General features: G+C 42.5%; 1 protein-coding gene across 2 annotated transcripts; it reads right to left on the bottom strand.

Moving 5' to 3' along the window:
- Positions 1 to 5,460: 5,460 nt before the first annotated feature.
- On the bottom strand, positions 5,461 to 21,145 carry TBC1D17 (TBC1 domain family member 17). 2 transcript variants are annotated; one of them, XM_088142766.1, is made up of 17 exons: positions 21,094 to 21,145; positions 20,542 to 20,640; positions 19,612 to 19,686; positions 18,355 to 18,466; positions 17,952 to 18,165; positions 16,938 to 17,049; positions 15,657 to 15,821; positions 14,345 to 14,476; positions 13,983 to 14,086; positions 13,753 to 13,847; positions 12,847 to 12,963; positions 12,284 to 12,384; positions 11,857 to 11,956; positions 11,505 to 11,602; positions 8,606 to 8,722; positions 7,972 to 8,058; positions 5,461 to 6,597 (listed from the first exon to the last, which is right to left on the bottom strand). In XM_088142766.1, the coding sequence occupies exons 1-17, from the start codon at positions 21,112 to 21,114 to the stop codon at positions 6,385 to 6,387; spliced, it is 1,962 nt and encodes a 653-aa protein (XP_087998892.1). In that variant the 5' UTR covers positions 21,115 to 21,145; the 3' UTR covers positions 5,461 to 6,384. The 2 variants fall into 2 exon arrangements, with proteins under 2 accessions (XP_087998892.1, XP_087998893.1); XM_088142767.1 differs by lacking the exon at positions 21,094 to 21,145 and adding an exon at positions 20,934 to 21,069.
- Positions 21,146 to 21,159: the final 14 nt, after the last annotated feature.

Here is a 21,159-nt window from a genome sequence, read left to right as displayed (position 1 = left end):
TGAACAAGCCTGAACATGGAGGCCCATTTGCCCTTTAGGATTTCAGCATCAAAACATGGCTTGTAGAAGTGAGGCGACACACATCCAGGACCAAAGGCCCAAAGAAATGCTACAAAAAAAGAATTAACTGTGTAGCATTACATGCCCCTGTGTCACTGACAAACTCAATTTTCATTTTAGCATGAAAACAGGACTACAGCTCAGTAGGAGATCATCTGCTCTGACTGCATAAGGTCCTAAATCTGGTTTCTGCCATCTCGGTTTAAAGCAGAAATGGGACCTTATTGCCCCTAAACTCCTATTTGGAGACCTCTGAGACCCTTTGGACCGCCACAGCTGAAGCCGGTGGCATGGCTTCCTGTCATTCTGAGGCAGGAAATACATCTTAGGAACTGGCATCAGCTCTAAAGTAGGTTTTGGCAATGAAAAAAACCCCCACCAGCTCCAGATGAGAACAAAAGCCCTGAAAATGGAAGCCCCACAGGGGTATGATTCAGCCCCACTCACCTGGCATCATTTCACCAAGCACTGGGGCCCTCAGTGCCCGCCTCTGTGCCACACCCCAAATCCAAGTTTCCCATTTGAATTGCTGTGGGGAAAAAGGCTCATGGTGTCTGCAGCCAGGAAGGACAAAATGGGAGAAGTTGTAGGAGGAGAACCATGTTAGTCTGTGGTAGCAAAACATCTGGAGGAGTCTGATAGCTCCTTTTCCAACTAAATTTGTACCTTATGCCTTTTAATGACATGTGTAAGTCTAGAGATCCATCCATTGGGGTAAACTTCCTTTATTCTGTCCCCAGGTGGCTGAGAATGGAAGTTCCCTTGCTTTAATATGCCACATTGCCCTCATCGTAGCATGACCAGTCTGGAAAATACAATATATCAGTTCTCAGGGCCAGTTTGCACCCAAAGCACCCATTTTCGTGAGAAGCCCTCCAACCAGTTCTGTTTCCCTGGTTTGTGAGATGACCTGGTTTGAACAAAATTGCAAATATGTACACAAATAAACTCCCCATGGCTTAGCACACACAGCAAAACCATCAGGTGGAACCTTGGGCCATACAATCATGCTTACATCTATTTCATTTTTATCTTGCTTTTCTTCCTTCCACCCCATTTTTTCCTCACGGTAACCTGTGTGAATACAGAATAAGCTAACCATGATTTAACTCTATGAAAACCCATGATGCATTTATTCTTTGGCCTATCACACTCTAAAAATATATAATCCTTTCCAGCATCCAATTATATTGTTTGCATAAGCCGGCCTAAATCTCTTAAAGCGTACAGTAAGCAGATAATACAATACGTACAAGTGTGAACTAGTCTACCTCCTCCCTTCTCCTATTCCAGTTGAGTTTTATTCTTTCTATCAGTATGTTAATCAGGGACATCTGCAGGGGGTCAAAAAAGTCAAGATGACAGGCTTTAGATTGCACAAATGAGGCCACCATCTTGACTTTTTTGACCCTCCTTCATGCCCCTGCTGTAAATCTTAATAGCTTTGCTCTTATAATTATACTCCACAACTATTTCAAGGAAGAACTTTGTGTATCTTAAGAATTTGCTTCTGCATTTTAAATACCATCTGGCCCCATAAATATTATGTAAACTTATAATTAGGTTTACATAGATGTAATGTATATATTATGCCACAATAATATTTTTTTAAAAAATCATTGCAAGGCAAGCTGGTTTCATCAATGTACATAAAACTTTCAATGTGTTGTGTTGAGATACTAATAAAACATGGAAACTGGGAAGAGGAAAACTAAGATGTCTTTAGATCTGTGCATCAAGACTTTCAAGACGTCAAGACTTTTTTAAAATATCCCAAACCAAATTTAATTCTGAAAAGGCATCCAAACAGCTTACAGCTATCCCTGAATTGGGGAAGATAACAACTCCAGTGATTCTTAAGACTGGAGATCAGATTCAAATTGCCACTTACCTATTAAATTAATTGAGTTCCCATATGGTGCTAAAGTTAAAGATGGAGTTTAGTTTTTGGTTTTGCATGTGGTGCATTGTATGAGTTCCCCCCACCCATTGCTAATAAATCATGGTTTATAGTTTAATACAACATGTAAACCCAGTCAGTTGTGGCTTCCTGAACAAACCAGATTTACTATGGTACATGGACCCAATAATTGAATGATTAGGGTCATTTTCACAAGGAACTCTTTCAGTTTAATCTTCAGGGTTAGAGGATTAAAAAAGGGGGCAGTGAGGAGCACTATATATAACCCCAGGAATATCTTGAAGAAAAAGGAGGAGGAACACTAAAACCAGAGTTTCTCAACCTCAGCAATTTTAAGATGTTCCTCAACCTTGGGAACTTTAAGAGGTGTGGACTTCAACTCCCAGAATTCCCCAGCCAGCATGGCTGGCGGGGGAATTCTGGGAGTTGAAGTCCACACATCTTAAAACCCATGCTGGCTGGAGAATTCTGGGAGTTGAAGTCCACACCTCTTAAAGTAGCCAAGGTTGAGGAACACTGATCTAGCAGCTATTTGAATTTTTGCAGCCCAGCTACCATAGCTGTAAGAATATATTTGTTCCTGGAATTGAAATGAGACATTGGTAGTATTTACTCCTGACTCCCGTATTTAGGGAGTCCCTTCCCGTATTTAAAGGAAAGGCAAAGCAATTGGGAACATTTGCTGGGAGGAAAATTGTCATTTTGACTGCTGGTTAGGAAGGGTGATCGGGGATGTTACTGTGGAAACACTTTTAAGAGAGAAAATAACGTATAGGATCATGGAGGCTGGCAGTCACAGGCATGAAGAAAAAGGCTGCATGTCTCCCAAATATCTAGGGTTGCTGTCGAGGGAAATTGAGTATTCTCTGGTATCCTGGCTTAATACTCTCTCCTGTAGTACATGTTGTAGGAGTCTATGGTAGCAAAAAATCAAGAGTGTCTAACAGCCTATGCTTTTTAACAAGATTTATTAATCAGAAAAGATGCTACCACACTCCTGTAGTACATAGGAAACCTGGTTGCTGAAAACCGCAGTTTTTTTTAAATGCAACAGCAAGCGCTGGGGGGCGGAAGAGGATAAGCCGCAAGATAGCCCATCTGCAGGGTTGTGCAAACACTTTTATTCGCCAAGTAAAAATGCCTCCTGGTTCCCTCTCCCCCCCTTCCCCCCTCCCCCCCCCCTCCGAAATCCCAGTGCTCACTGCTAGGTGTTTCAGCAAGACAAAAGTGGAAGGCAGAGAAAGAAGCACAAGGAAAGCCAAGCGGCCGGCCAAGCTTGGTGATCCTGGACAAATTGCCATTTAGTACTGCATCACCGGCTCCCTGCATTGCTCTCCTGCAGTGCTTTGGGGGGAAGGGGGGGAGGGAGAGAAAGGAGGAGAGCAATGCTGCATTCACTGCAGTGGAATCTGGTTTGCTGCAGAGAAGCTGAAAAATGGAAGCTCTTGCTGCTGTTACCCTTCACTCACGGGGCGGGGCGGGGGGGGGTTAACAGCAACACATGATGATTTTGCAGAGACCAAGGTTTGCACTCTCTGTAGCAAAGGCACAGAATTGGGCGATACCGAGAGACGGCAGACACACACCCCTTCACCAAATTCACATCTCTGGAATCAGCCCCCAAAGGGGATACTCCCTACACCTCACTCCCTAGGAAACAATGGTAACTTATACAATGAAAACCCACAATATCAATTTTTGTTGGCTTGTCTTTTCAAGTATGGAAATGGTGAGCATGTTTTTTATCACAGCATGCCCCAAGTGCCTGGCTCCTTCCCCTTGATCAGTTTTCTGCCTTCTGTTCCTCCAAACCCTGTACTGGCCCACTGCTGTCCGCCATAGACCTCAGCTGGTCAGCTCACCATACAGGCTGAGAAGCTAAGCAGGATCTGAGCTGGAATGCATTGGGATGGGAGATTACCTCACCAACCCAGGGCTGTGGGCTGAATGGAGAAGTTATTAAAAAATTCCCAGAAGGCAGCTGTGGCCAACCATATTTTGCACTGTTGCTTGATAACTCCATGGACATGTTTATGAAGGCTCCAGTTCAACATTGCTTCACAGAGCAAAGTTGAGAACTCTAGAATTCTTCTATTAAATCATCAGAAAACTCCAATTTTCCTGCAAGATCCAACTCATTATCTCACAAAGCCAGGAATCACAATTTTTCTCCCTATATGAATGCAACAGACAGAAATTTTAAAAAATATATACTCCAGTAGGAATTTCCATCCCAATATGGAATGATCTTACTCAGTGGTAGACACCAGGCCCAATTTCTAGGTAGGACCAGGGAAGATCTTTTGAAATTCTGGACAGCCACTTACTGCTTAATGAAGGCTAAACACAGTCAACTTGCGGCCTGCCTAGCCAGCTTGACATTGATGTGAATTGCAATCCAACATCTGGAGCACTACTTCTAGTGTAGACAGTGCTCAGTTTGATGAATCAACAATCTGATCAGACATAAGCTAATCACTGCTTCTCCTTTTGATGATACTGGAAGCTGCCCTATTGAACCTATTACTCTTAAGTATAGCAGCATGATAAAATGATTTAATTACATAGGTAGTGGCTTCCTTGTTGGGGGAGAAAGCAACATTTGGATAGAAGCAAGCAGTGATGGAATTACATGTCAAGATCATGGAACCTCCTCTGCAAACACTCTTAAATTACAGATATATCTTAAATACAAAGTGATCATACTACTATGGCTCCCATCAATAATTTTAGCTCCAAGAGTTAATGAAATGTGTCAACTCCCAGCTTTTGAACTGTTTGTGTTGATAGAAAGATCTAGATCAGTGTTTCTCAACCTTAGTGGACTTCAACTCCCAGAATTCCCCAGCCAGCATGGCTGGCTCGGGAATTCTGGGAGTTGATCCACACATCTTAAAGTGGCTAAGGTTGAGAAACACTGATCTAGATACAAAATACTGCAACTTGATTCTAAGCAATCGTGTAATCTAGATGTAACTGGGTTAAAAATCGAGTTAGTCTTTTGTATTAAGATGTCACTAAAAATAGATCAATTTGATCACTGTTTTATATAATTTTATTCTCTATTCTTTATTTTTTTTCTTTTGTATCTATGTTTGTTGCTAGTTTGTCTTTACATATCATTCATAGAAAGTTTTGGTTGAATTGCTGGCATGTTAATTTACAAAATCTACTTTCTGTTTTTTAAAAACGTCTATTTGTTAAGGGAGTCAGTTAAAATCATTAAAAAGAAGAGGCTATAAGTCTCACAATCAAGAGTTGTTTGGGGTAATCCATGATCAAACTGGTTTAAAAAGTGCAGGACACAAAGGAAAGATAAAAAGGAATGCATGTGTGCTCTGGAAAGGCCCTACACCACTCTGGTGAGTCAAGTGGCTTTTGAGCACTCCTCTTTCACCCCTCCTCTGTCCGGTCTCAGCCCACCCAATACAAATAGCTCGGGCTGAGTGATTTTCACTCCAAAGAGCTGCACACTCAGAAGAATGACACAATACTTTTAATGTACTTTATAAAGGGGGAAAAAGCCAAGGTAAGGGCCAAGGAAGATGCTGTTCGGTGGGAAGGAGAATAGTATGCGTCTGCACACAAAACTTCAGATCCATGTGCCTGCTGGGCTAGAGAGGCACCGAAGAACAAAGTCTGATTCTTCCCTCCTCAACGTATTGCGGTTAGTTCATAATCACGTTTTAAAGAGAAAGCAGCAAGCAGGGCATGAGATGAACCTCCAGCCGAGGGAAGGAAGCACAAGGCAGCACATCAACAGGAATTCCTTGGCAAAATACTAAGTAACTTAGGAGTTGAGCCTTCTAGCCTCTATTCCTGTAAACTCTGATTCTGTGTTTCTCCCAGACAGAACCTCTCTACTACAATCAGTTTTCCACAAAGAACTGTTCTAATTAGCTTTCCTGGATTTCTTCTTAGCAAATAGCTTGGGCATCTCTAACTAACTTCTGTAAGCCAAAGCAGAGGCTTCAATTAGCAGAAGAAATAGACTGCTGCCATAAGATTGACTCTCAACACGCAAACCCGGGGGGTGGGAGGAGAAAGAAATGTCGCAAGACAGACAGCGGAAGCAGGATTTAGGAGGTCCAGAATCCAAATCAGAAAACCAATGGGGTGACAGCCATTAACCTGCTCCTTTCTGTCTTTTTGCACAAACCAAAAGTGAAAATGGACTTTGGGCCAAGACCTGGGACTTTTCAAGGAAGCCTTACGTTACGGGTGAGGGCACACTGTGCACGCTAAGCCCACCGGCTGTGATCGAGACTCGATATTCTCACAGCTATTTGAATTCTAGGAAGAACGCAACTTTGACGGCCCTCTGACCTGCCTCCCTCCTAGCCCTCCCCCTGCTCTGCTTAAAGTGCTTGTGTTAAGAAGATGGTCGTGGTCGTGAGGGTTCTTCACGGAGACAGGCTCTGAGAGGTGGAGGCATCCTCCGCAGGCAGGATTTCAATGCTGCTGTCCGGCTGGCTTGGGGAAACGCTGTCCGTCAGCTCCATCTCTTGCACCTGACTGGGTGACAGCGGCTGTGGGGAGCTGGCTGTGTCAGTGCTGGGGGTGGGAGATTTCCCCTCGGAGAGGCCCAGCAGTTCCTGGACATTACAGGGTAGATCCTGGCGGAAAGAAAACCCAAGACTTTAATAGGTAGCTTTTTCCTGCTCTGGTTCCAATCTGACATCTCCTAGTGTAGTAAGCTTCGGTCCCACACAGCTTCTGTGGCATATAAATACCCAAATGATTTCTGTGGCGAAGCCCCTGTTTGAAATGTGTAAGTTCTGGGCTTCAATTCTTGGATCTCCAATAAAAGAGTTAAGTAGGCGGTTTTTTGTGTGCTTAAAGGGACATAATGAACTGACGCATCACTACATAAACTACCATTCATGGTCCCCAGATATGTGATGGCCATTAGATATGACAGCCCTAAAAAGGGATTAAAGTGTATATTTATATTTTACTTCAAGATACAAGAGCCAATTTGGCGGAATGGTTAAAGGCACCAGGCTAGAAACCAGGAGACTGTGAGTTCTAGTCCCGCCTTAGGCATGAAAACCGGCTGGGTGACTTTGGGCCAGTCATTCTCTTTCAGCCCTAGGAAGGAGGCAATGGCAAACCACCTCTGAAATCTTGCCAAGAAAATTTCAGGGATTTGTCCAGGCAGTTGCCAGGAATCAACACTGACTCAAAGGCACAAGTATGTGTGTGTATTCCTTCTTAATAGCAAAATCCTGCATATTAATAGCATTTACATATCAGTCTCTCTCTCATTCTCTCAGCCCAACCCACCTCACAGGGTTGTTGTTGTGGAGAAAATAGGAAGAGAGAATATTACGTACAACACCTTGAGTTGTACTAAATAAAGGTAGGATATAATAATGATGATGATGATGATGAAGATGCACCACTTGCACATAAAGCAAACCACCAGCCATCTTGCAAGAACTTGGAAAAAATCAGAAAAAACACTCAAGCAGCCTAATGAAGACTGAGCATGCTCAGTGTCCATATAATTCTGACCCAGGCTGCAACCCTGAACAGGAATGTTCCATCCTGCAACACTCTGCTGTAGATCTTGTCAGCACTATTGTTAATAACAGCACATGACAGATGGAGCACTTATTGTGCTTTTGGGAGGGCGACACTCCGCCTAGAAACCCTTTCAATCTCCCAGTAACATAAAGTCCCAAAGCCACCAGGTTGCTCTGCATTTTGCTCAGCAGAAGTCTCAAAGCACAGAAAATGCTCCAGCTGAAAGCTAAAAGCTGCGCTGGCTAGAAATTTGGGAGCAATATATAAGACATCCGGTTGGGGAATATTCTCTTAGTCCAACCAAAGTTGGTTCACATTGAGTTGAGCATTATTTTATGCGTCCTTTTTATTGTGGATATCAGAAAACAAAGCAAAGGGTTCTCTGTTTGAGCGGTCTGCCTACTGGCCCCAGAAAGAATACTGAAGTAGAGAAGCATTATGCCTCACTGGCAAAGACTCACTGGAGTAGAAGCCAACTGCCTGTAGATTGCCTCAGCCCGGCATAAGATGTCTTCCACACTCATCTTCATGGTCAGTTCGTTAATATGCTTTGGAAAGACACAAGCGAAAAGAAGATTTCTTTAGATTCTGCTAACCGTGAATGTAAATTTCAACTAGATGGCAGGAAATGGAGCAGACAGTGTGAAAAACGTTACAGAAAAAGGTACTTTGCTGCAAATGAGAACGCCATATGCCAAGTGGATTGGGGAACAACTATAAAAGACGGGTAAGAATTATGGATGCAAAAGCCAAAGGGAGAGACTCCTGGAAAAGGAGTGAGATACAGTGAAATAAATACATTATTCCTTAACCAAGCAAAGCAGCAGAAACTTCACATAACAGCAGGGGGCAGTAGGGTGCCCAACTCCTCGATGGTAGCAGGATAAGGCCAGACCCCAGAAAATCCAAGAGCCGTGCAAAAGAAACGTGTTAGCTTTCCAGCATGTGCCATTCAATTTTCAGAAGCAAGCTACTAGTATAATTCAATATTTGTTCTTGTACATTAAAACTGTGAATGGTATGTGTCGCTAGATGGGCAAAGTTCAGACGCCAACATATCCTCTACGAGAAAGTGTTCATCTGCCCGGCCCTCACCTTGAGGATCTCGTTAAAGCCAAAACCAGAGTTCATAAGAGTCTGTCTTTCTGCATCCAGAATGCCACAAGCCACCAGCAGGTGGAAATTGGGGCAAGGCAATTCTGTCCACAATACCTGGAATGAGGGACAGAAAGACAACTTAGACTGGGGAAGGGTATTGACTAGCAATATCATCTACCATATTACCTAATGAAACACAGTGTTTATTCTATTACATCTTTTCCAACCACCAGACTGTCAGGCCCAGCCCAAGAACAACGGTGAAACAGTCCAGTTGAGTTAGGTTCCTTTATTTGCTTAAACCTTATATTCAGAATCTTACCAGGCTAAATCTATACTACTGCAACCAGTGGATAAACCCTGGGAGATTTTAGGGAGTGACTGTCTTTCACGTCCTGCGCTCTTTCACGTCCTGCGCTCCTGCTCTGGACTGTGTTGTCTTTTGTCTCCTTTCCCTTCCTGGAACGCACCCCTTCCTTCCTGATAGGCTTGATCTGTCACATTACTCTCCTGTTCGTAGATACGTTCCATCACACAGACAGAGTGCTTCTATTTTGCATTGACCAAGGTTCATCTCAGGGAGGAGATGGTGTGGCTTGTCTGGTTCTATCATCTGATCTTCCTGAATCAGTTTCTGCCACAAGACCAGATTGCAACCAAGTTCCTCTGTGAGAAAACAACTAAGACTGTGGGAAACTACCTTCAGTAGACTCTCATAAAAACCACCCTTATTAAATTCCACAATACAGTTCTATGTCAAACGGACAGGAAGGAAACTAGATTTCTAAGCCCAAAACAAGAGCTGCTGATGAAGTTTCTTCTCAATCCAGGCAGGCTTATAACACGTGCCTGGTCTATCTACAGCAGGAAGATGAGATGCAATGGTCTACTTTATATTCAACAAGTATTTTAATAGACCCAAACTCTTGGATAAATAAACTTCCCCCATTTAGGATGAGTGAAGATGATTACTGGGCATGCATATCTCTGTACATGACTAAGAGTACATGCAACAACTCCACAACGAGGTGTCAACATTTATAAGAGGTGAGTATGGCATTGTAACCGAACCCACCACACTTTTTGTACATGCAGCAATATCACGTTTGTGTACAAAAGAGGCAGTCATCACAATAAACCAGCCATCTTCCAGATTTTAACACACACACCCCACAGACGCCAATGAATACATAGCAGTCAACCCCATCCTGCTGCCCTCCATATGTACCAGGATTGCACCTTCCAGAATCTGCAGCAAGTAATATCCAAAATATCTGAAAGGTGCTGGGTTTGGAAAGCCTTCTAAGGGTGCTTAGAAATAAGACTATCTGCACTGTCTTCTTATACAGCTGAATGTATTGCCACTTTCTACTCATCTCCTCTTCTCAGGAACTTTGTAGAGTTCTCCTCTCCTTATTAAGTAATGGTGATCTGGGGGAAGCTGGTATCTAATCTATACATGGAGGATATTACTATCAGTTCTTTACCAGAGTCAGGTCACTGCCTGGTCAATATGCTGCTCACTGCCCCTGCTGACTTCCAATCAGGATTGTCCTCCCTAGGAATCTTATGGATCAAGGTAGTTTCCTGCAGGTGCTTGGAGATTTTCACTGTGATCTAATAGGTAGTTCCAATATGCATTGATCCTTGGAACTCAGAAATGAGAGGGGTACTGGACATGATTGCTTCTGAGCACCAATTCTGAGGACATTGGCTTACAGAGGACCTCTGGCAGAAAGTACAGGTAGTCCTCAAGTTATGACCCCTCATTCAGCAACTGTTCAAAGTTACGACAGCACTGAACAAGGGGAACATATGACTGGTCCACGAAGTTGCAGCCATTGCAGAGCTGCAGTCATGTGATTGCGAGCTGGGGGCTCAGGTGCCCAGCTCACAATTACACCATTACAGAGAACCGTGGTCACAGGGTCACCATTTGCGACCTTCCCCTCCAGCCTGCACTCAGTAGCACCCACTCACGACACTCACCCACCCACCTGCAGCTCTCGCCTGCCAGCCTGCTTGCCTAGGACTCAAGCCAGGCGAGGTCCTCTCTTAACGGCCTGCACCGTCTCTTGGGTTATGATGGCAACCGGGACTGCCAAGATTGCCATCACTATGCAGTCATGTGACATCACACTTTACAACCACATTCCTTAGCCATGGAAATTCCAGTCCCAGTTGCCATCGTAACCTGAGGACTCCCTGTACATTGAGAGTTCTGAAGGAGGAAGACAAGGACTGAATACAATCTAACTCAAGTACAGGCACATATCTGGGCTTATATCATGGTGATAAGAGAAAAAACAGTATTTCTCCATTGGTAGAATGGTGCATTGCCAGAATGATGTCCAGTGGCCTAATTCAAAGGGCCCCATTTCTGGTTGGGGAAGAGTGGGCAGGAAGACTTTCATGCAGGCCATGAAATTGCTAAGCAATTTGCCAATAAAATTGCTCATTATGCACTTAGATTTGGACTCCACATGGGCAGGTCCAGGTAATGTGACTGTGGCACTGTCTTGCAATGCTTATCTGGGATTCCTTTCAGCTTATGGACTCTCTCTAAGGAAGTGGACAGGGTTCTCTGCAGGATGAGCACTGCCAGCTGCATGTTGAGATACCATTTGGGAATGGTATACATGAAAATCTAAATTTGTTGGAGGACTGCCTGGAAAATATCCCCATAAATCTCTTCCTTTCTAACACTTTTTGCATCTATAAATATTCCTCAGACATTTCCCCGCATCTCTATACTGCAGTCCCAAAACTCTACTTTTCACCAGTCTGCTTTCTCTACTCCCTCCACCAGTCCACAAAATGAAATTAATATCATCTAGGTTTCCCTAATCCCCCAAATCTTCCCAGCACAACTAAGAATTACTGCCTCCAATCTCACCTCCCAGAGCTGAAGAATTTCAGAGAAGGGAAATTCTCTCTTGAACCAGATCAAGATCCACCGAAAACAGAAGCACAAGGTACCCGATTCCTTTGAATCTATGGGAAGGAGGAAAAGTAGGGCAGAAGTAGAAGCAAAAGATGGTATTGTATAATCAGGAATTCATGAGAGTAAAAGATTAAAAGCTTTTAAAGGAGTTGTAGGTCAAATTAAAGAAAGATGAAAAAGCCCCTGCATAATTAGGCTTAACAATCTTTTATCATGACATGAAATAAAGAAGAAAACATAGACATCGTAATAGGAACGGAGTCCCTTAATCTTTAGCTTCTCTACACCTGTAATACACCTGTACCTAGGAAGTCACAGAGTGGGGGATCCAACACTCTAAGGAGCAAGGTGAGCTGGGAAAGCTGGCGTTTCATGGATTCCTGGCTTTCTTCAAAATTGTGGTGCTGCAAGCAGAAAACAGAAGACCACGAAAAAACCGATGGGGAGAAGTAATTATTGTTAACTAAATGCACATACCACCCTCTTCCCTAAAAATAGTCCTGAAGATGCTCAATAAAATACAAAAACAGGTTTATAATCAAAACACATCATTAAAAAAAAAAAATTAAACACCCAGCAAGTCAGTCAAAGACCCAAAGCGTCCCTGAATTCCATACTGTAACTTTGTTTGAGAAATGTTTTAAAAGGAGGCTAGGAACACATTAATTAAATACAGTTACATGGAGTATTTATTTTATAACAGGTTGGGGTGACCCCAACAGTGTACTCACCACTAGTTCCATGAAACCACAGAAGCACCAGAAGGCATCTACTTCATTCTGGGTGATATAGAGAATGGGGGACAGGAGATCACTCATACCTTGTACATACCCTGTTCAGGCAAGCAAAAGAAATGATTAACAAGAGTGTTGATTTCTTAATTCGATCTGATCTTTCAAGTTTCAAATTAACACTTGTCTTTTCTGCTAGTGACTCTTTAAAGAACCTGCACCTTTTCCTGGGCTCACACGGTCCCAGGAAACATGCTGGCATTAAGAAGGCAGTGATGAACACAGTGACCTTGCTTCGTTAATTCAAACACCTATGGTCCTGGCTCACACGGCTCCTGGCTCATCCCAAAAAACAGTGTAAAACACCAACAGGTACATGCCCGTATTCCCTCTGAAGCACCTTTTTCTTTTCAGATCCATGTAGCTGCACATGATTAAATTGCATCTACTCCTTACTACCCCTACATCTGCTTCCTTCCACCCTTGTCCATTAAGAGGCCCTCCTAAGCCATGACGACCTGGCCTCACCTCTGCCCACCCTGGTGTCCTTCCTCAGAACTCACCGAGATCAAAGTTGTACATGCAGTATGTCATCAGCACATCATTTAGGAGTACCAGGCCTGGATTCTCATTGCCCTCATAGAATTTGTTGTTTCTATCTGTGCGGCTGACATCTCTTTCTGCAAAGGCACACATGTCCACAAGTTTATAAAACTCACTGTGCCGCCTCTTATAAGAGACATTCAGGAAGATAACTTAGGGAAGGAATTCATAAAAAAAGGCAATCCAAGTTAGCAAAACAAAGCAATAAGGAAAGACCAAATCGCCATAAGCGCATCTAGTTTAGAAAAAAGATGTTCCAAAATATTAGGAGAAGCGCTGATGGGACTTAACAGAAATCTATAAAGTTATGAATCAGGGTGCTGAGAAAGCAGAGACAGGGAAATCAGCCTCACTGTCTTATAACGTAGCATATAAGACCTTGGGAAACACTCAGTGAACCTGACGGGCAACAGATTCAGGCCAGATCAAAGAAAGCACTTATTTATACAATGCATAATTCATTCATACAATTTATTGTCAGAAGAACAGGTGATGGCTGCTGTCTTGAAAAGCTTTAAAAGATTCTGTCTTCCATGCATTGATCATTAACTATTAATCAGAGCAGAGAAAGGAAGGAACCTCCACATTCAAGGGGCAACGTGGACTGCCGTACTAGATACTGGGAAAGAATTAAAGGAAGAGAGGATTGCTTTTAGAAGCATCTGGCTGTAATGCGGGGGGGGGTAGATAATATGAAGGTTATGATCTTGTTTTAGGCCAGTGGCTCAGCATGGCTAAGAATTCCAGGAGCTGCAATCCCATCCCTGGTGAAAAAGACAGGCAAAACCCAATCACCCACGTGTGCTGTTACAAAACGGTAGCAAGCCTCTGTCAAATCAAAACCATCAGGCAGAATTTATACCAACCAATGAGGCTGCGATAGCCACGCAGTAAAGAGTTCCGTTGCTCCTGCTCCTCGCTGACCGACTTCCACTGTAACTTCATGCGGAAGTACTCATCTCTGAGGAGAACGTTGAACAATGTAACGGGAGAGTGTTCGGACCCAGGCCACCTCTGCAGACCTAACAGCCCTTCCCAAACCCCAGTTCCAGTGGTCCTTGAAACAGGCCACTCCCTGATCATGAACCAGGCTTACGTTTTCCGCCTCACTTGCACCTTGTTCTCTTCACTGGTGTTGTCCCAACAGTAATAGCCCAAAAGATACTTCCATACTTCCTTACGTAATGACATGCTGAGACCCTGAAAGGGACAAAAAAAAAAAAAAAAGTAATTCAAAGAAAGGAACCAATGGGCCAAATTATTATGGAACAAAGCATCTACCTTGCATCAATCCCAGGACTTAAATCAGTGGTAGGAAACACCGTATCTTACTTCTCTGCCCAATTTTCATCCACATGCCAATAAACAGCCACCATAATCTCCCCTTTTCATACTGTTTTCTAGTTCTAGAGACACATGGCATGCTGGTCCAGCTGTCCCCCTTCCCACAAATCTCACCCCAGCAAAGATCCTCTTCCGCAGCCCAATGGGATCCAGGACGCGCCCATCAGGATCCAGATGCTGCTCCCATTCCTGCTCTGTAATAGGGCTCTCCCGTTGGACAGAGGGCCGTTCTCCTAGTTGTGCCTGCTGCTAGGAACAAAGCAAGCTAAAAGAACAATTGTATCTGAAGGAAAGAAGCTCCTTAAGAGGAAAGGAGGAATAAAACGTTCTTTCTTTTGAATTAATAGGGGATTTTAAAGCTAAAGAGCCTAAAGAACTCTTTCTATATTCAAATGTGCCTGCGTATTGCAAATGTTTTCACACTGAGAAGTTCTAGGAACACCTTCCCAGTTTAAAGACAGCAGTAGGTCTAGCAAACAATGGAGAAACTCTGTTGCGGACCTGTTAGCTATTTTCATTTATTTAATCAATGTTTTTAGGTACCTTTAAAACCATAGTCTTTTGAAAGAAGCTTATAGGATAAACATGTTCGCATAATATAATCCTATTCAACATAATCAGCTCTTCAATCCAGTTCCAAATATAATACACTTTTAAAATACCCCCAACAAATATCATTCACATTTTCAGTTAAAATCCAGGAAGAACAAATAAGGTTTTAAACCCTCTTAAGAGCAATCACAACTGCCCATCTTGCTGGAAGAAATCCCGTAAGTTAAGGGCTATCACCCAGAAGCTGAAACTCTCAGTCCTACAAAACTTCGTGTCTTGGAATCCCTAATAAGTTTCTATAAAATGTCAGGATACTTTGAACACTAGCTACTACTACAGCAGCTTCACATTGGGTTCCCAGTTTTCTAGTCCTCATGAATCACTTGTATAGTCACCTGCACTGATGGGAGGACTAGATTAGGCAAAATTTGACATTCTGATACATGAAGATATGAAACTGACTGATGCCTATGTAAACGTGACAAAGCAGCAGAAACCATCTGAACAAACTAGCTGCCATTCCTCCTACACATTGTTTTGCAGACTTGCTCTAAGGTTGACCTCAGTCCGTTTAAGCTTTTATGTTTAAAGACAGGCTGGCTGCTCTTTGACCAAGGGAAAGGGATTTCCTTCAAAAGGGTTCACCTGTTCACCTCGCATCTGTTACTTCTACAGTGTCCCTGCTTCCTGCATTTCTACATGTACACCCCACAACATGACTACATTTTTAGCAATTCTATGACAATTGGAGAAAACAGGTGGCAGAAAGGATAACCAAGCATTCCTTGAGCCAGAAAAACACCTCTTCCTCTTGACTGGTTGCCATTTCTCCTACTCTCCACCAGCCCTCAAAACCGCCTATTCCAGCACTCACGCAGGTGATGACTTCAAAGCCTGTCTCTTCCTCCACGTTGGCAGCAGCTGAGTCACCATGGGAATGCTGGGCCATTCCATCCTCCTGATGCAGAGCTCCGCGGAAGAAATTGGTAACTTTGGAGAAGCCACCAAAGGTGGCAGCATAAGGATCCTGCAGGAATCGCTAGGAGGAAAAACCACCACAACATGCTTACAGCTGCAGGTAGTCCTCACTTACCGAATGCATCCTTTAGTGATGATGGTTAAAAAAAAAAAAAAGCTTTGTGACCAATCCTCATATTTGTGACTGTTGCAGCATCCTGATCATATGATGACCATCTGGGGACTCTGGAACCGGCACATATTTACGACCGTTGCAACGTCCCATGGTCACATGATTGCCATTTGTTTGCTTCACAACTGGCTTGCAACAAGCAGAGTTAATAGAGAAGGCGGAAGTAAATTCGTACATCACGGTCACATGACATTTTGCTTAGCAACCATGGCACTTGGCAATGGAGTTGCCAGTCCCAGTTGTGGTCGCTAAGTGAGGACTACCTGTATAAACTTCAGCACATCAAATACATGTTGCATATTATTCATACTACCTAACTGATCTGTGATCTAGGAGTGTACAAAACCAATCATCTCAGTAGTACTCGTGTATCTGAGTCTCTGCAGTTAGGTACTCAGGGTATAATGGTGGCCCTCTCCAATGTAGTTTACTTGCTTCTGATGTAAGTAGCTGCTGCTGCTGCTGCTGCTGTGAATAACTGCTTAAGTGGCTAGACCTCTTTTTCAACTGTCAGTCTACAATCCACTACCTGGAACCTGAACTCAAATCATGTTTGCCCAGAGCCTGATGGTTCAGCTTTACACATTCAATCATATTTCTAGTTCTGTGGAATCTTTGTAGAGATTGTTCTTATAAACCACTTTGGAGGCAGTACTGTTGAAAAGCATAGTACAAATAAAAATATCCAGTTTTCAAAGGATCAAAGGCACAGTTCTGGAATCTTGCTTGCTGGCCTTACTACCATCTAACTCTAAACTAATTCCACGTCCCTGCTAAAGGATGTGCATCACACCTTTAATGTACGTTTGATCCCTTTTTGGTTCAAAATCATGCACGTATCTGTCCCCAAAGCATTCCAACATTCCTAAACCAAGGCTAGCTGCCACAGAAAAGTCATGTTAACAGCTTGTCCTTGTTTCCACAAAGTCCCACTCTTTTAGCTCTCCCTCATTCCCTTTCCAGAGTGCCTGACTCCATGTGAGGCACTTCAGAGAAGAGCCTTACCGATACTAGATTTGACGAATTGTCATCAAAAAGTTGAAGCTCATCAAAGGAATGAGAAAGGGCATAGGAATCATGTGTATAAACCAGGTAGAGCCGAGAATCTTTGGGGGAGCTACAAGAAGAAAAACAAAAGGAGGTAAAAGTTATTTTTTTTAAATCTGGCAGATGGCTTCAATACTGGGATATCTTGCTGGGTCCATATATAGTAAAGTTTTTCTGAAACTATTCTGCTTCTAACTGCAGCTGGGGATCTCTATATTTTAACTACTCCTTGCTACACAAAGATAACTAGCACATTAGAGAAAGTGTTCTTGCTTTACTCTCTCCCTTAACTACTATAGAGGAAAGTTCATTTATTTTACATGCAGGAGCAAACAGTTTATATAGTTAGAATATTTAGAAACTATATTTCTTATAAAATGAACCCATAAGGTATGTAGCATGCTATCTTCTTTACTAGTCTGGAGAGAGATACATAGAATGGTCTCTACAATCTGAGTTTGATGAATTTAAGACTGGCTCTTATTCAGTTGAGAAGAAAGCATTTAATTCATTTAAACAAGATAGGGGGGAAAACCGCCTCAAGGCCACCAAGCATGGCATTTTAACAGTAGCCTATCAGATGACAAGAAATCAAAAGCAAATCAGGCTAACTAGACTTCTCTTGCTGTTAGTGCTCAGAAACTAATATTTGGGCCTTACTTGGAACTTAGCCAGCACTTTGCTCTAAACATCAAAATAGATAAAGGATAATGTTGACCTTGACTTCCAGTAACTCCATGGACAAATTCAAACTGTTTCCTTGGCAACAACGTGAAAGTGGTTTGCTACTGCTTTCTTCCCTTTTTCTCCCTACTTCCTAACTTAATCTACAGCCCTGGGATATCCTGGTATCTACCAACAGCATTCAAAATATGATATCAGAAAACATTCCACCATGCCAGGCAACAACTTCAGACCAGATGGAAAATATGTGCTAATTCTTTAATATAAACAGAGGCTCAGGTAACTCACGTGGCTAAAATAACATATTTGCAAAGAGCTTTGAGAAGGGCCTTCGTGCCTCCACGGTGGAAATGCAGAGCTTGAATGGAAATGCCTTCTTTGGTGATGAAGATGAGATATGACCAACCGAGGCCTGGTTTACTCTTACGGATGGATTTCAGCTCAGACAAGCTAAGAGAGAAGGCCCACTGACCACGAGGGACTGGAGATTTTGGCCCAGAAACTGGTAGGGAAAAACCACACAGGAAGAGCATAGAAATAGAAGACAGAGGGGAAAAAAATCCCACAATTTCTAGCTACCATCTTTTTATCATCCCCATCTTCCATTCCTCATTGCAGCTTCGTCAGTAAGCCTAGATGCCCAAAACTGAAATTCACAAAAGGAAGCTAGTGCTTCTCTCTTTCAATTTACCAGCTGTTTCCTCTGGGACCCGAGACTTGGTCCCCACTGTACTGATCACAGCCCAGTCTGGTTCATATCCTGGATCAAAACTTTCTTCTTCGGGTGGGGAGCCAATGGTATCCTGGTAAAGAGAAAGCAAGATTAGGGGGCATTTCTATATTTTTAAATATGTCCTCATAGCATCTTCAGTGCAATATTCCTTTAGGTCCTGTTCTCACCAAGAGACATTTGAGCAAGGAAGAACAAGTACACACTTCTCTTTTAGATACTGTTCAAAAGCTTAACTGATTTGAAATTGCTCTACTAAAGCAGAGGATCTAATTCCTAGGAATCAGAATAAAGGAACTGTAGGAGGAGAGCTGTGTTAGTCTATGGTGGCAAAAAGTCAGGAGGAGTCTGGTAGCACCTTTTCCAACGAACAAATTTTATTAAATTCCCATGCAGCTCATAAAAGCTTATACCTTTTAATCAAATTTGTTAGTCAGAAAAGGTACTACCAGACTCTTTCAGAATAAAGGAAGACAATGAGATATAATTCCAGCATTTCATTCAACATAATCTTTATTGTGAGGGGGAAAAAAAGGAGTGCATTTTGTCCATAAAGAATGTGGAAATAATAGAAAAAATCTTCCCCCACCCTGAAGAAGCCACATAGGGCTACCAAGTGCTGTCATACCATTTGATCAACCTTTTCTAGGCTCAGCTTTCTCCTGGTTTATGATACCACAAGATACATTTTCTGTTTAGCCACCTCCCACAATATCTCTGTTCAGTGACTAGAAGAAGAGCTACTCTCTGTCTGCAGAGTAGAAGAGAATAACTGAGTATCTAGCCTAACTTCCCTGATTATCAACATTATGTTGAAAAAGCACAAAATATACTCTTGGCTATGAAGAGCATTTGGGTCATAAAAATATTAAAAACACACCCCTGAATAAATGTTTCAGGTCTATCCAAACCTCCTGTACCCTGAGTAAGACACCACAAACCATACAACAATTCTAGAAGAATTTAAGGCACATATAGTTGACACCCTAGCATTGTTCTATATTCCTGTAACAATTTTCCTCAAGAGACTCAAGTTTTTTTTTTTAAAGAAAACCCATAACTGTTAGACTGAAAGGACAAACAACATATTAATCTGCAAAGAACAAACAACCTATACAGTGCTTTATAAAACAAGAAAGACTCACTAATCTAAAGAAATGTATTGAAAATTTAGTTTAATATATATAGGTAAAGGATTAAATCAGCAGAAAGCCTTACCTTTTTAGTGTACATGATTTGAGCAGTATCTGAAGATTCCTCCACAGGTGTCCATTGTAGTAAAGTATCTGAACCCTGAATAAAATGAAAAAAAAATTATCATAAAATATCCCAATAAGACCCCACATTCCAAAACTTGAATTTTAAATTTTGAAATGTAAGTGATCAAAGCAGTGTTGAATTTCACACATATTTCCTCCTTGAAAAGCAACTGATGTGTAAATATTAAAATGCTGCTCATGCCCCACTTTGTTTTCTAAGATATCACAACCTACCTAATGCTTTTTGATGCACATTTCTTAAATCATAAATAGCTGGAAACGTAAAATTTATTACGAAACAATTAAATCTTTTATGTGCAACATAAACTACTACTTCTGCACATGCACAAATAAAGCATACAGGTAGTCCTCATTTAGCAACTGCCTCATTTAGCAACTGTTCAGTTACGACAGTGATGAAAAAGTAAGTTGGAGACGAGTCCTCGCATTTACAACTTTCACAGGCCTGTAAAGCAAGGGAAAGCTGAACTAAGATCGTAAAATTGTGATGTTTCACTTAGCGACCACTTAATGACTGAGTTGCTGGTCCCAATTGTGGTCACTAAAGAAGGATTACCTGTAATATGAACAAACTATATGAACCCTCAAATACGATGCTCCCACTATTCTAACCAGTTTTGTTCAAGTGAATCATAACTACCTTTAACCACAATCTCACAATTAGACAATATGACAAAGCTACAAAAACTTCAGATTCTTCCTCGAGGCTCAAAGAAGGGAAAGAGAAAAGTCTTGAGCCTGCTTTGGCCCATTCACTTACTGGTAAACAAGGCTGAACATGATGCCCCAATATAACCACTTTTCTCACCATGAGCACATAGCCTCCTGCTTCAGTTTCCAATCCAACCAGCAACCTATCTCAACCCACCTTCTCAATGATGCGGATAACTCCAGGTATGAGGGAATCCTGGTCAGGATGACGTTTTGCACTGGTGTGTAAATAGACCCCATCTTTCTCAAATGCGATCTGCAAAAGGACAGAAGAAAAGGAATGGCTCGGGCAGGAAAACCACCAGAATCCCTCTTCTCCAGTTCTGCCCCAACCTGCAGCTCAGGAAATCCAAGCTCCTTTAATGCTCTATTGCCAAAGCCCCAGAACAACTCCAAAGCTCCCCCCTCTTACAAAACCACAACGGTGATTAACGAATCCCTACATACTACTGGGCGGAATCTCACTACACCTAGGAGCTGGTTAGATATCACGTCTCCCTGTAGCTTCCTAGGCGGAAGAAGGCAAGTTTTCCCATTTGAACAACCCACTGTTTCCATACGGAATGACACAGCCGGCCCTCGACTCCCGGGGAATCCTTTTCAGCTTCTGCTGGGGGGAAAAAACCAATCCTCTTTTCCCTTGACAGCCCATTTCTGCTTCACGGAGCCTAACGAGCACCATTCTGCAGGACTTAAAGGCCTCTCTCACCCTGCAGCCCCCTAACTCCATTCTGCCTGACAGCTACTTCCTGAAAAACAAGGACGTCATTTCCTG

This window comes from Python bivittatus, unplaced genomic scaffold (genome assembly GCF_059951505.1).
Source record: "Python bivittatus isolate LINGU-HERP-01145 unplaced genomic scaffold, Pbiv_v1 ctg000440_np1212, whole genome shotgun sequence".
NCBI classification, from domain to species: Eukaryota; Metazoa; Chordata; class Lepidosauria; order Squamata; family Pythonidae; genus Python; species Python bivittatus.
This window is presented reverse-complemented; position numbering and strand designations above follow the sequence as displayed.